The sequence below is a fragment of the Amphiura filiformis genome, chromosome 10 (genome assembly GCF_039555335.1).
Source record: "Amphiura filiformis chromosome 10, Afil_fr2py, whole genome shotgun sequence".
Taxonomy (NCBI): Eukaryota; Metazoa; Echinodermata; class Ophiuroidea; order Amphilepidida; family Amphiuridae; genus Amphiura; species Amphiura filiformis.
Genome location: NC_092637.1, coordinates 54219177 through 54236251, shown reverse-complemented (window position 1 = coordinate 54236251; position 17075 = coordinate 54219177). Strand labels below are relative to the sequence as shown.

Genomic DNA, 17075 nt, shown 5'->3' with positions numbered 1-17075 from the left:
GTGGTGGTGGTGGTGTTTGTTGGTGGTGGTGATGAACCTGAGTGGTGGTGGTGGTGGTGGTGGGCGTTGTCGGTGGTGGTGGTGGGTGTTGGCGGTGGTGGTGGTGGTGAGTGTTAATGATGACGGTGGTGATGGACCTAGTAGTGGTTGTGTGATGATGAATAACAACAAATGAAAGTAAAACTTTTGCTGTGCGATTTCTAATATAGAGTACAGGTAAATACATAAAAATCGACTTACTATTTGTTTTTATTGGACGTAAAGAAATTCATTTGGACTGCCACTTCCTGGGTTGCCAACTACGTTTGGAGTGGCCTCATTTACCATGGTAGAAGGAACACTACCGGCCGATACACCTCTTTGAAGGAGTAGGGCGGCTGCTCCTGTGATTATTGAAATGTTGAAAGTTAACATTATTATAATTACTTATTATGAATACTGTCAGGATATTATAGAACGGCAATTAAGCCCCGCGTTGTGTGAAAAACCACATACTGTTGCAAATATATAATATTGCATATGCAAATTTACATGCTTTTCCAAAGTATGTGGTTTTGCATATATATAGTAAAGTTCCGGGGTAAAAAGTTTATCAACCTAAAATTATTGGCCCATGAATGAAAGTCTAATTGAAGCCATTCGTTGACGATTTCCCACTAATATTGTAATTATTGTTAGTGTATGGGTTTCCAACACGGATGCTAAAACAACAATTTGTTTGTTCATACATAGGAGGTGTCTGCCCTGATGGTTTTCAAATATCCGGGGCTCCTAGCGGGAATCATGTTTTATTTTTCATTTTCTTAGGACTTCAATCAGAGCTAACGGTAGTTTCAGCTGATCACACTAAAAATGAAAATGAAATCAATCTCAAACGAATCCGTATTCAAATAATTTGTTTAACTGTGCCCCCCGCCCCTCCCATCCACCCTTGAACACACAAAACACCCAAACATAAAAACACAAATAAATAGATAAATGTGACGTGTCATGTCAAAAGGAGACACTTTTGGGCAGGTTATAAATTTTGAGGTTTTTTCATATCTTAAATATAGAGATATTTTGCTCCACAACGTCGTTTTACCCAATGAAATCTGACATTCCTGAGCAAAGATATTGAAATCGTAAGTTATGGTATTATAAAATTGGAAATTGAGATATCGGCCTTTAAAAATATTATTGACAATGTTGAGAGTAGGAATTACCTTGAAAAATGTCTTCAAAAATACAAGATGCCGGTTATATTCCGGTCTGAAACTTTCAGACAATATTTTAAACATTTAAAACACCACAAATTCGCAACAAACCCAAATTGTGAAAAGTTCGACCCCGGGCAGTTTTTTTGTTATTTCTCCATTTACGATCCTGCCCAAAAGTGTCTCCTTTTGACATGACACGTCACAAATAAGTCAGTAATAAAGTATAAATGAATGAAATAAATAGGGATTTTACCTGAGACGTGTGGGCAAGCCATTGAAGTTCCGCTGATCGTATTGCTGGCCGTGTCACTGGTATGCCATGCACTAGTGATGCTGACTCCAGGGGCGAAGATATCTGTGCAAGACCCGTAGTTGGAGAATGATGCTCGTGCATCATTACTATCAGTAGCTCCTACAGTAATAGCCTGAATAATATAAAAAGAGAGATTATGAGTAGGCCTACTAAAAGGATGTTTGATACGGAACATTCTAAGTGCCATCCACATGGCAAGAAAATATATGAACCGAGCCAGAGATAAACAATATCTGACAGTCAACTCCCCACAGCCCGTGATTGGTTCGTAAAGTTGAAGTAAACATGGTAAATAAATAAAAGTTAACTTTTGAGAAGGTGCAAAAGCCTAACCATAGTTGGGGCACGCTGTTTTACCGCTTCAGAAATTACAATCATCACGACATATCGAACAAAAAATCATTTCTAAGTTAGATTGGCAGATGACGTCAGTTGATTCAGTCTCAGATTATAAATTGAAACAATATGGCACCACTATTTTGAGTAATAATAATCGATGAACTATATCGTCGGGTGCATCACATACTGGTCTATCTTGAATTTTTGACTTTTTGAGAAAATTGGTATATAGTTCTTTTTACGGAGCTCTTCCAATACAACAAATTACAGACCTCAATTTTTCCTAGATAATTAGTTACAAATGTTAAATTTAAACTATCTATGATGTTTTCAAAATACGTATTTTCACATACTGATCTATCTCGAAAAAACACGCATTTCTAGAAAATCGCAATTGAAAATATTCGTATTAAGTTTACCTTTCTATAATTTAATAGACTATGGATTTTCATGAAAGTGGTTTTAAATTAAAGCATATACTTAACAGATTTATTTAAGTGGAATCTTTAATTATATTTACGAATGTAATATTGCTTAAAACTACACTTTAAGTTGTAGTTCTGTATGTGAAATCGTTAATTTCCCGATATCGTATTGAAAGTGCATTACATACTGGTCTATCTCGAGATAGACCAGTATGTGATGCGTCTAAAGTCACGTCTTTGTCATGATTGTTCGCGAAATCGAGATAGCCCCAAGATAGACCAGTATGAAACGCACTTTAAATACGATATCGGGAAATTAACTATTTCACATACAGAACTACAACTTTAGTGTAGTTTTAAGCAATATTGCATACGTAAATATAATTAAAGATTCCACTTAAATAAATCTGTTAAGTATATGCTTTAATTTAAAACCACTTTCATGAAAATCCATAGTCTAATTAAATTATAGAAAGGTTAAATTCATACGAAGATTTTCAATTGCGATTTTCTCGAAATGCGTGTTTTTCAAGATAGACCAGTATGTGATGCGACCGACGATATGATGATAAAAAGAGTACACAATTTTATATAATACCTATTTGTTATATGTTAAATATAATCTAAAAAGTTAAAACAAGGAAAATATACTGCAAAAAATAATACGTGGTGCAATTCTAACTCAGGACCAGCCATTTTGCAGCATACGGCAGAAACACGGTTTAAGGGTGCACGCAGGATCGTATTTAGGTGCCATTTGGCGGGAAACGTTAAACTTTATTTTAACTATAACCTTTAAAATAACAAAGACAAATATAATTATGACAGCATAATATTTTTTGAAACGAAGTCGTAAAAGGCATTCAATTGTATAAATGAGAGAATATGATCTTAGTCATCCAGTTGTTTCAAACAGAGTTTTGGAATTAAATCAAATACTGTTCTTAGTCATCCAGTAGTTTCAAACAGAGTTTTGGAATTAAATCAAATACTGTTCTTAGTCATCCAGTAGTTTCAAACAGAGTTTTGGAATTAAATCAAATACTGTTCTTAGTCATCCAGTTGTTTCAAACAGAGTTTTGGAATTAAATCAAATACTGTTCTTAGTCATCCAGTAGTTTCAAACAGAGTTTTGGAATTAAATCAAATACTGGAACTTGCTTTTTGCAACTTTGCGACGTTGCGTCTGAACCACCAGACTTCATCAGGCAACTGACCCGCTGGGCTAGTCACGTGATTGTCACGTAATTAATAAATGTGGTTATCCAAACTGGGCCTTTCTCAAAGCCATCAAGAGTAAGGAGCCAAGGACCGGAGGCGCGAGTGGTCAAACCAACAGAACCCGTGTTACTATATCATATATTTCGAGAATCTCGGAACGCGTGAAGAACCACTTCAAATCCTACGGAATTTCGCGGGAAACTTGTGAATGTGAAACCAAACAGTAAGGCGTTAAAAACCGTATTGGTCAACATAGGTGACCAAGCACCAACGAAACGCAAAACTCCGCTGTTTACTTCCATTTAAAGGATACTGGACACTCAATTAAAAGGAACTCGTTATTCTGGATCAGGAGGAACAATGGCATAGCAGAGGCACAAAAGAAGCCATTTGTCAGCGCATTAAGCAACCATCACACCCGATACACACATATGTACACGTAATACATTGTGTCAATACGGCCGTATTGGCATGGTAGATGCCGTGCTGGGATGGAAATTCTGTATTACAGCATACGTATGGTCACTACGCTGAAAATACATATTAAAGTGAATTATGACCAAAAGAGGGCGCTATTACTGTACTAAAGTACGTGGTATTTTGACAACGGGATACACCGTGACCATATGTATGCTGTAATACAGAATATCCATCCCAGCACGGCATCTACCGTGCCAATACGACCGTATTGACACAATGTGTTACGTGTACAATATGTGTGTTTTGGGTCACCATCACTGACCACGAAAAGGGGGACTCCGCTTTAACTTATCTCATGCATTGGACCGGGCCATCGGGACGATACCTAGCCGTCTATCACGTGGGTCAGTTGCCTGATGAAGTCTGATGGTTCCAGACGCAACGTCGCAAAGTTGCAAGAACTAAGTTCCGGTATTTGATTGAATTCCAAATACCCAATTCAATTGTATCTTTGAAATTTAAAACAAATGCACAAAATGCTTACTACGCTTATTGATAATGTTATTAGACAACAAATCCAGATGGGCTGTGAACGAGGGGTGTGGCTCCAGCTGCCGAACCGTTACCCATATGGACAATTCTAAGGGAATTTTTCCGGGCCTAATGCACCACCTATATTTACATTCAGCATTTACTTTTTACTTTTAAGATGTTTTGATTAAAAAAATAAATAAACGTCCGGGGAAAAGAGAAAAAAAGCGAGCCCTCACCGATGGTTCACGTGCTGGTGAGTAGTTGCAAGCATTGGCGTTGGAGTTTCCACCTGCTACTGACATAACAGCTCCTGCGGATACAGCAGCCGCAACGGCATCATCAAGAGACTGTGTTGCACCTCCACCGAGAGACATGGATCCAACTCTCATTCCACTAGCATCGGCGACTGAGTCAACTCCTATAATGTTGGGAGTTAATAGAAATATAATGATGATCGGACATGTGAATGTTAATATCGAATAGGCCACGTGTTCTAAATTAGGAATATTGCAATTGGGCTATTAGCCCTACAGTTGTGACATTTCAAAAGTGGGAAGCACTGAGATTGGCGGCATTTACCACTGCAGCTGATGAAATCACGTCACGATTCCATAATATATATCCATATATCCCAGTCTACTCCCTATTCGAAAATAAATACAGCACTAGTTTTTTTGGATTAAATAATATTGTCCTGTTTTGCCAAAATGAAATATAGCTAACTCCTAATCCTTTCTGGAATAGAGAGTAGACAATAATAACCCAGCAAACACAAACCGTTTTAAGAATGTTTTAAACGGGTTATGTGGGTTTCGGTTTTGGTAAAAACATTTTAATAACATTAATTGGCGGGATTTATAAAGGTCATGAAAACGTTTTAAAACGTTTTGCATGAAAACACACTACAACAACATTTAAAATGTTATTATAAAATAGATTTTGCAAACATTTTTTGCAAAATATTTTGTCAACCCTTTAAATAACATTTTGTTAAAATATTTTGTAAAAGTTTTCAAAAATGTTTTCGAATGTTGTGAAAACGTTTTATACCCTTTTTATACCCATTATATAACCCGACATTTTCAAACGTTTTCTGGCAACCATTTCTAACCTTTTGCGAATAATTTCAAAAACGTTTTGTGTTTGCTGGGATGCGCCATAATGCAGGAGGATGAGAGTTCATTGGGAAAATGTTAAAGGTTTAGAACGGTTAGGTCATATTGGCACTTCGCGTGTTGCAGTACCGGAAGGTAAAAAACATTAATTTGTTTAAAATTGTCCGCAATTCCCCCTTACTAAATATAGCTACAGGTTACAAACCATTCTATATTAATCTAGATCATATGACGGTGACCTTGAGATATCTGAGCATCATCACCATAAAACACTTTTTCCTGATTTAGCTAGGGTGGAGTTTAAATGGCATGGCCAATGGTGGTCTTAGATTAGCCACAGACTAGCCGGTGGAAACCTTAACAAATAAGGACCATGGGTCGTAATTATTAAAGCCATATTATAATATCTCCATAAGAAATAGAATTGTATTTTTTTGGTATAAAATGTTTTCATTGTCAGACATTTCCTCTTTTAATTTGGGCCGAAACAGACGAGGCAGTACAAAGAAAATCGCTATTTAATACCAGCGCATATGTCGCCAATGCGAGTCACCCATTCGAACTGAGTCATGTCGGTTCTTTTGATATGTCACCACTGCCAGCACGTCATGTACGTACTGTGTAATGCACATCGTGTACGCGTACGTTCGACTACTATATTTCCATCGTAATAATAAAACGACGGTTCCTGCGTTTTATTCGAAATCTCGGATTTTGACAAAACTACAGCACCTCAAGTCTTGATTTTTGCAGGGTATGTTAGTTTACTAATGTACATATAACAATCGTGTACAAAACAGAATTTTGAAAAATATTCAGGGCGTCCTCCTCAGCAAATGTTATAATATGGCTTTAAATGGCCGAATATGAACAATGCTTGAGACCAAGTGATTCGATATTGCCCTGCCACATTTATACTTTTACCCTCCTGAGGTTTCTATACTAGGAATGGCTTGCAAAAGTGGTGTATATTATTGTTTGTTGGCTTGCGAGTTTTCCGAACCGGTTGAAATTATTCGGAGGCAACCTTTTTCTAAAAACGTGTCTGCACTTAAAGTCGGTCATGCTGTCGGTACTTTTTCAATTTTGTACTCCCCATCCTCCTAGTCTCCTAAACATGACTTGGCTAAGGTAAAAGAGAAAAAGCTGTTTGTCCTCAAAATTATTTTTTTAAAGTCCGATCGACCGACGCTACCTATTGGAAGGGCCTTAGCCGTGTATAAGGATGAGAATACATACCAGCAATAACATTAGTCCAGGAACCAGATCCAAAACAGCTGAGCACACGGACACTTTTCACCATAGTACCGGCTGCAACACCATAGGTTGTTCCACTGGTAGTACCACCGCAGTGAGTTCCGTGTCCGTTGCAATCTTCGCCTCCGTTCTGTAATAAGTTTGAAAGTACAAACGATTTTCAATTATTTCTGATTAATTAATTGCCTGACTTGTTCACATCTTGTTCACATCTTATTTTATCAGAATAGTCGACTGCAGATCCGTCGGATAACGCTTTTTCAATGGGAAATGAACTTTGCTGCTTGGATGATGTCACAATGAGGTTAGCATTTATTCCGACGGTGTTCCGACGGATCTGCACTCGACCGGCCTCTTATAGTAATGTCCTTGTTTCGTGGCAAGCACTGGCAAGGAACATTGGCTGGAGGTTCAATGCTAGTTTGCAAGGATAAATCATGGATAAATCATTTCGTTTTATTTATTATTTTTACTTATGTACTTACTTATTATTTTATAAATATTATTTGTTGCCCCTTTCGGCCAGGCAAAACCCACCCTCTCCACTTTACAATCATAAATTAATTGTTTTTGCCCCCCTTCCGTGTAAAGTAAAACGTTATAAGCCGTTTGAACCAAACTGAACAAAATTGACGTATACAATTACAATATATAATACCACGACAATAAATGTGTATGACGATCTAACTTGCCATACTGGCCGAATAAACCATGCATCACATACATGAATTGTACGTCAAATTGTCATAAAACGTATAAACGTGATGTATAGTATAGATCTTCCTCAACATCTTCCAGCCGGGATGATTAGATCATGTACAGTCATCTACGTGTTCATACTCTAAATTGTACGTCAAAGGGTGTACCGATTACCGAAGGTGTTTTTTGTCCATTTTGATACTTAATTTAATGTGAGCGAGCGAATGAGTAAGTAAGGGTTGGGGGTCGGGCGGGGACATCTGGCCTACTAGTTCGAGAGGGTCAGGGTTATGTCAAGGGGGTGACACTAAATTCACGGTTGTTCTATTAGCAACGCAAAATCTATGAAAAATTCAGCTGGTTTACTAGCTAGAAAGTGAGGCCAGTTATCGATCCGTTATAGCTCGTTATGAATAATTCATGTTCGACCCTTGGATCATGTTAATTGAGTTTGGCAAATAACAACGTTGTTAGTTTTGCGAACTTTGCCTGTTCAATGAGAGTATAGCACGCCCCAATACTCTGGGCGCAAACCAGGCGAAAACGATCCAGTTTAATGAAATGGCGGACGGGTATTCCCATCAGGCACCAGTGATATGTTTTTTCAAAGAAAGTCTACTAATTTTATATGAAATGACATTTTGCAGTAGCAAAGTCAAAATTCGGACTTGCTGTCAATAATATGAAGGAAATATGTGACAGAGGCAAGGTGGGAAATACAAGTAGTATTTAAGTTATAATAACCTTTGATACCCGACCTGACCTTCCATCATGGCGCCATGATTCGTTTTATGTATTTCTATTATGCTCTCAAGTAAAATAAAATACCAATCTGCGCTGAGCAGACAATGTTACTTGGCTCCCAGCATGAATTATTGATTTTATACGGAGATAAAGAAATGAACAGTGTATGTGCATGATGTGCAAGCATACTCCAAATATTTACGGTAAATCTGAATAGTGGTCACATGGTGACATATCATGTGTTCGGGAAATCACGTGGCAACATTTTAAGATTTCAGGCTTGTTTACTAGTTAATTGCCATTTGTACTCTTTATTATTTATCTTTGTTAATTAACATATATTTTAAATGCTGATAAATCGTGGTTGGCTGCCCATGATATCTGTTAAATTCAATGTTTTATGAATATAATTCTACCACGCAGAGGGGTTCACGCAGCAGAATTTCACATCACCTGACTTAGCTAGATTTCGAAGCTCTGCTCTTCAAATTCATGTAACTTTCAAAGTTTATACATTTAATATATTTAATATGATACTAATTTTTGTTATAACCAACTGGTACACGAAATATACTAGCTTATTACCTATACAGAAAGGTGATTATCAGCCTTCACTCAGCAAATTGACATGCCCGGCATTTGCAGCCATTCTCCGTCTGGGTAACACGACTGTCGCCCTCAATACGTCTGGGCGCAAATTTAAATAACAATACGCTATTTACATATCAATGCGGCCTCATGCTAATTAAAGCTGCCCCATCCAGGAGTTCATCTATGGTTATGTTCAGTGGCGGCACTACGGGGGGATATTTCCCTTGACTCCCAAATAAATAATTCATACACATTCCTTCCGTAGAAAATGACAGCCCCCCCTAAGTTCCCTATTATCACGTGCAAAAATTATCAAATAACATCATCGCCAGCTACGTCATCAATATGGCTGATTGCCAGGCCCATTAGCACGGAAATATTGAAATATAAGTTTTTAAATCTGCTATATCTAGCTTTTCCGGGTTTTTTTCCGTAATGGAAAACCCAAATAAAGAGTTTATGTTTCGGGTCAAATTATTTTGCCCTTTGCAATAAATGCCACTATTTTGTAAGAGCAATTTTCCTTGCAACCTGTCATTTTCGCCTTTTCTTTTGCGTGTGGAGTTTGTGTACATCCGGGTACCTTACATCGTTGAGGACGGTATGGCGATTTGTAGATGTCACGTGCGCATTTATAAAAGCGCATTTATATATATACCCGAAGTTCACTGCTTAATGTGTATCTGCGACTTATTCAATGCTTCTACTTCCAGTGACAACTACACGTATTGTTCACACAAATTTTGTTAGGCCTGTACTATTTTAGCCCAATCAATGTGAATTTGAATGCATAGATTTTTTGTTTTTTGTTTTTGTTTTGTTTTTTGTTGTTGTTGTTTTTTCTATTTACCTCATTATCTCGGTTTAAAATGATCAGAAAACCTCCTTGACAGTTGTTATTAATATTACGTAATATTTTTGGCAAAGAATAACCAAATTAAAATTTGACCTAAAATCATACATTATGACTGTGCTATAATCACAAAACTCGCGCGGGATTTTGCTCGCTGTTTTACTGTCAATACTTACACCTGATTGATAATCCCAGTGGTAAGATGCACGACCACCGAAGTCGTTGTGGGAATGACGGAGACCAGTATCAATGATGTATACAGTTACTCCGGAGCCGCTACCTATGGACGTTATGAAAGAAACAATGTACGTTGGAATTAGTATAATCGTCGATTGAGAGTTCGTGATTTAATAGTTCTGAAGCTATAGACGAATCCAAATCCACGCACTCCTACACCTGACTAGCAGCCTTTAGTTGGGTAGCCGTCGGCTACAATGCACCCAAAATGTGAAATGATTCGCCCTTGGCGGAAATTTTAAACTGCATTCCATCACCCGTTTTATATATACCTTCCGCGAAAACACAGGTAGACAAAAGGATGATTGGTTTACAACACAATAGGCCCTACAGTTCCCTTCGGCAAAACACACATCTTTTACATGAGCTTACATGGTCTGTAAGCTGTTGAAGTGACATAATAATCGGATTAACTACACGCGGTATCTATGCATTGAACCATATCATTCTGATCACTCACACCTGTACGATAAGTATCTTTGAAAAAAGCGGTATTGTATTCAATCTATGATTGCAGACATACACAGGTGATGAGTGCTTTTATTTGCACAATTGGGCGCTCAAAACACCAGGTTGGTGCAAACGGCTACCCAAAGATGTCCGACCAAATCCTGACCATGACTTGGCTACTTGGATTCGTCTATAGGTGTATTCTTGTAACGGCTGCATTACTTTTGTAAAGTCTTGATTAAGGTCAGCATGCCTTATATGGTGTAGATGGAAATCTATTCTAAGTCGGCCAATTGTGGAATTCCCTCACGGCGATTTTTTTTTGCGGATGGAAAGACTGACGTTCCAAAATGACAAAGGAAGCATTGGAAAATGCATCAAAATGTCAAGTTTATGGTCATCTCATGAAGCGATTCAATGTCACTAGAGAGAAGCAAAGTCGTACATGTCATAAAATCCCATTGCTTTGCTAAAATGTGACATAGTATAGAGGAGATGAGGTGAATAGATTGCCTCTTTTCCACGGCGAATTGGGGGAACCATTATTATTGGGGGAGTGTTTTTTGGATGCGAAATTGAAACTTTGTAGACTGGCAATGAGTTTGTTTAAACTTTTAAATTAGTTTATCCTCTCATGTTTCTTTGCCTTTGATAATGTTATTATTTTTTGTTACTTACGTGGTGGATTATAGAAGTTATCTCGACCGGTTCGTTGATCAATACGGTCAAGACCCCAAGAGGTGACTGCCTGAGTGTAGGCAATACCATCTTCTTCAACATACTCGACACCATCAAGGGCAAGCAGCTGTAGAGTCAAAGTAAAAGTTAAATATCATTGTTGATGAGGTACTAGCTTATGCATATTAATAAGTTTGTATAAGGCAAAAAAAGTCTGTCTCATACACCCGCGTGCATTGCTATGTTATGTGAATACCAATTTAGCGCATAGCGTTACGCGTTGGCCGTATAGCGCAGCATGGCACTTAGCTTTTTGTGCTGGGTTGCCACAGCAACCTAGCAATGTATTACTTGATCTCAGTTTTTTGTTGTTTCTATTTAGTCATTTATGAACAAAATTGAAACAAAAGTGAAAATATTGCCAAAAATAAGATGAAATTGTCATGACAAAAGTAGAAACACCAAAAAACTGGAGTGTGCAGACAACAGAATCATTGTGGTGATTTTGCATGTTAAAATAAAATAGATATATATATATTTTAGGAAAACAAAATTTCGCTGGTTCTCTTCACTAGCACACCAACCTTGGCGGGCTATACATTAGGATCCACAACATGCTCATCTATCAGAGCACATTTCTTTAACCCCAATACTGTTGCACATTCATTGAATGACCTTTGAAAATTTGGGTACACAAACTCATACTCTGAAACTTTAGGTCAAATTTTGCTCTATGATTGTTAAATTGATATTATTGAACTATGGCATTGGGATGAGGCCATTGTGGTTTATAGTGATAACAATACTTCGCGGTGTCTGGTTCTTGTAGCCCTGCGGGCAATTCAGCTGGATATCCCTATTGAGCGGTGGTTGTTGTCGGTCTTTCGCGGTTTGTGGTTTTAATTTGTTGGATATCCCAATTTCACGGTTTGTGGTTCTTTGTAGCCCTGTGGGCAATTCTAGTTAGATATCCCTATTGACCGGCGGTTGTTGGAGTTCTTTCGCAGTTTGTCGTTTAAATTTCCCTCATTCTTCAAGTTCTGCCCTCTATCGGTTGATGATTTTTACTGGCAAATAAATGATTATGTAAGCTTGTTTAATATCCACATTTCGCGGTTTGTGGTTCTTTGTAGCCCTGCGGGGCAATCTAGTTATACAGGGTGTAACAATAACATTTGTACAATTTTGAAAATAGAATGACACAAGTATGTCGCTTATGTTGTGGTTTGATATTTATATTTCTATTAAGATAATTTCTAGCCACCAGCTAAGCTTTGTTTCAATACAATCGACGGTATAAAAGTGAAGATATGGCCAATTATGTAACCTAGTCTTAAAATCGCTTGGGCCACTTTTGTCTAAACTGTTACAAAAGTGACTGAATAGAGTTGGAACCATGGGCGATGTTCTTATGATAGGTAGTTTTAAACAATGGGGGTATTCGAGGTAGAAATGATTACATAATAGAATATCTCCTTGAAAGTCACAACTAATCACTGACATAACAACATCATTTACTAGAAATCGTGGCTGCAGCTCAACAACTTCAACCCCAATTCACGTTGGAAGAGTGTATTTTTATGGTTGTGACATTCGGCACCATCTTGAATAATTTCGTTTTGAACCAGAGGACCTAAAATCGTGTACAAAGACACTTTTTTGCATAAGTCGACCACAAGGATTTCGAATCAGACATTACTTTGACATTACGACCTCATTTTTACCCAGAAATCCAAGATGGCGGCCGCCGGCGCCATCTTGAAAAAATAAGTTTTGAACCAGAGTACCTAAAATCGTTTACAAAGACACTTTTTCGGGTAAATCGACCCCAAGAAATCCGAATCTGACATTAATTTGACGTTATAACATAATTTTTGCCCAGAAATCCAAGTATCTATTCAACCTGCGGAAGCACTGCAACCAATTTCCCGCTCTAGTGTACTACATATATGCGATTTATTCCGTACTCATTATATGATAAAGATTTAGGTGAGTAAATCGAGATTCAGTTTTCTGCGCACGCACTGCAATAACCAATTTCCCGATCTAGTGCACTACATATTTGCGATTTACAACGTATCTATTACATGATAAAGATTTAGGGGAGTAGATCGAGATTCAGGTTCCTGTGCACGCACTGCAATAACCAATTTCCTGATCTAGTACACTACATATATGCGATTTATTCCGTATTCATTACATGATAAAGATATAGGTGAGTAGATCGAGATTCAGGTTCCTGCGCACGCACTGCAATAACCAATTTCCCGATCTAGTGCAACACATAGTTGCGATTTATTCCGTATTCATTACTTGGTAAAGATATAGGGGAGTGGATCGAGATTCAGGTTTCTGCGCACGCACTGCAGTAACCAATTTCCCGATCTAGTGCCCTACATATTTGCGATTTACTATGTATTCATTACATGATAAAGATATAGGTGAGTAGATCGAGATTCAGGTTCCTGCGCATGCACTGCAATAACCAATTTCCTGATCTAGTACACTACATATTTGCGATTTACTATGTATTCATTACATGATAAAGATATAGGTGAGTAGATCGAGATTCAGTTTCCTGCGCACGCACTGCAATAACCAATTTCCTGATCTAGTACCCTACATATTTGTGATTTATTCCGTATTCATTACATGATAAAGGTTTAGGGGAGTAGATCGAGATTCAGGTTCCTGCGCACGCACTGCAGTAACCAATTTCCCGATCTAGTGCCCTACTTATTTGCGATTTACTCCGTATTCATTATGTGATAGGGATATAGGGGAGTGGATCGAGATTCAGGTTTCTGCGCACGCACTGCAGTAACCAATTTCCCGATCTAGTGCCCTACATATTTGCGATTTTCTCCGTATTCATTATGTAATAAAGATTTAGGTGAGTAGATCGAGGTTAAAGTTCCTGCATCGTTTTGCTCTTACCCTGTCAACAAGGAAGTCAGGGATATTCACAGCTAGGCCATTGATGGAACTGTATTTGTATTTTACGACTGCATTCAGCTTAGAGAATCCCGCCGAAGAAACAAACTTGTCTTGATTCACACCTTCCTGCATGGGAGATAAAAAAAAAAAAATCAATTTATTTCATACATGTATAATTGAATATACGTAGTGGTATATTACTAAATTAGAAGAATTTGTTAACTTTACCAATACTGAATGATCGCTTACCGGGTACAGTTAGTACTGTGAAAGCGCTTCCGGTAAGCAATTAAATCTAAGTAGTGTTCAAGTTAAATAATTATTCTAATTTAATTTATTTTATTTTATTTCAATCTTATTAAACTTGGGTATCGTTACTGAATATGTAAAATACTTGCACCTCCCCAGGATTCTCACAAAGACAACAATTGCATTTTGGAGATTTGTTAAAATCAACCGTTTGGGGCCTAAATTTATTCATTTTGGATGAAAATGTTTAGAAAATATGTTTGCAAAAAAACCCGATGTTGATGAAATTTTAGAGTAATTTTATTAGCCTCCAGAAAAAGGGCCCGACCGACTGACCCTACTTGAAAGGTCTGCCTGCCCGTAAAACAGTGTGTTTTTTTTTTTTTTTTAACCACATATTGTTTATTATTATGGATTATTATATCATTTCAAAATACTCTACAGGTTAAATACCACTAATTATGTATTACACGGGTTTCAATGGGAAAATGTCTAATTTCGGGTGGAATTTTCTCATAGTCAGAACTCTCATAGTTAAATGCCACTAATATCAGGTGAAACTATATGATTTAGGTGCCAGACTTTTCTTGTTTTAAAGCACTGAACCGTAAACACCTTAAAATAGGCTCCCCATCCCCCCATTTTTCGTCATCAAAACTGAGATATTTCATATTTATCTTATTACATTACTCCAGTGAAATTTAACATTCGAAATATTTTTGTAACCACGCCGGAACTTCCGGAATTATATGGCTATCCTATGGGGCATTGTTATACATGTTTTTGCTACTCATATCAAAACCGCTGGAGCAATACAACTCAACATTTGGAAATATATTGTTTTAATGGTAGGCTTCAATCTAAGATAGAAAACCGGTCATGAAAAATTGGACTACGCTCTTTAACTTTAGTATATTATAACATTCTTAACTCTCTTCACGCGGATGTCGACTGCAGACGACATTTTAAAAAAAAACTAAAATTCAAAAATTTCAGAAATTTAAATTTCCATGACCATATTTGGAATCAGCATGAAAAATGCATTAAAATGAGTACAAACAAGCCTAGTATAGGTTCAGTAGTTCTTAAGATAGCTCTTGGTATTTTGAGAAAATATTTCAAAACTTAAACTTTTTCCGTTGAAGGGCATGGCTAGCACGCAGAGCATTCAAATCCTCTTCTTTTTGTAATTACGATTTGTCATCATCACATACAAAAATAATATTAAAATCACAACACTCTACCTGAAGACGGATGATGTAGGATCCTGGAACCCTCTCCGCTGCTTTCTGGAACCTGGCTCCCATGGCTACAGCCACTACGGCGAGAAGAATGAGTACTCTCATGATTGGTCCTGTTTGTTCTGTACACAATAGAAGAGATAACCTGATTGGCTACAAGAAGGCTACATATGATATTTTGAGCCAATCAGCAACGTAGTACGAGTCAGATGTACAGCTGAGGAATGAGTTTTAGTATTTAGAAGCTGTATTATGATTGGTCACTCTGATTAATATATTGCATAATTCACCAATCAGATACTCTGTATGAAAAGTAGTAGATGAATGTATCACGTTATTGTTCGATCAAAAACGTGTAAGAAAGACAGCAATTCAGTGAAGGGGTTAGGAGGGAATCCCGAGTCAAAAAGAAGATTATTTCAAATAAACAAAATTATGTATAAATATTTCTGATCATTTCAGCAAAGCAGTATAATATTAAAGAGAACTTTCTATTATAATGCAGAACAAATGGTGATTCGATTATTCCATTACTCAAAGTTGTTTATCATTGCTTTTATGCTTTATATCAGTGTTTGTAATTTGCTATATGTTAATGTTAAATACTCATGATTATAGTACAATATTATATTTAAATTGATTGATCCATTATATTTGTGTTTAAATTTTTTGGCTATACAGATCCTCGTTTTGTTTTTGTTCTGTTTTAATTTGTGTAATTTAATTATACAGGGTGCAGCATTTACAGGCTTCGCTTATCGTTGTACCTCCTCCATCGTGTTGTACTTTTTATAATTATTGTATTTTGTTGTAATTTTTGATGGAAATAAAATAAATCTGATTGATTGATTGATTGATTGATTGATTACCGAGATACTCTTTATTTCATGTATTTTGTTAAGGCTCTGGGTGCTAGCCATAAGACTTCGACATAAACGTTCAATTTCTGAGATATTTTCGCAAAATATCAAGAGCTATCTTAAGAACCACTGAACCAATACTAGGCTTGTTTGTACTCATTTTAATGCATTTTTCACGCTGATTTCAAAAATGATCATAAATATCACTATTCTGATTTTGTTTTAAATTGAAACATGTCGTCTGCATCAACACCCGTGTGGAGAGAGTTAAGATACCTTGAAAATGCAACTAATAATTATTGTCCATAGTCATGCTAGTTGCGCTAGATTTGTTTTCTGTATACGTTCAATATACTCAATGCTAAACATTAAGTTATTATTAACTAATGAATTAACTAATAATTTGGGGACCCTGGGCCCGGGCCCATTCATTAACAAGAATTAACACGAAATAGTAAGTGGTCAAAATGAATTATTTTAAGCATTAACAAAGTTTTTAAGTGACGGATATGCGATAATGTGTCTGACAATCCGTCTCGGATGTTTAAGTGATAAATAAATTTAATATAGTTATTGCTCTGTGTGCTAGCCATAGGCTTCAACATATAAATTTATGAGATATTTTATATCTCAAAATATCAAGAGCTTTCTTCAGAATCGCTGAACCAATAGGCCTATTATGCATGGTTTTTTTTCATCCTGATTCCAAATAT

The 17075-nt window shown here is 36.9% G+C and overlaps 1 protein-coding gene across 1 annotated transcript; it reads right to left on the bottom strand.

Annotated features, from left to right (window-relative positions):
• Positions 1–246: 246 nt before the first annotated feature.
• LOC140161974 (aqualysin-1-like) lies at positions 247–15607 on the bottom strand. The gene is made up of 8 exons (XM_072185266.1): positions 15506–15607; positions 14013–14138; positions 11076–11202; positions 9883–9990; positions 6806–6946; positions 4688–4869; positions 1453–1624; positions 247–383 (listed from the first exon to the last, which is right to left on the bottom strand). Exons 1-8 carry the CDS (start codon positions 15605–15607, stop codon positions 250–252), a joined length of 1092 nt encoding a protein of 363 aa, XP_072041367.1. The 3' UTR covers positions 247–249.
• Positions 15608–17075: the final 1468 nt, after the last annotated feature.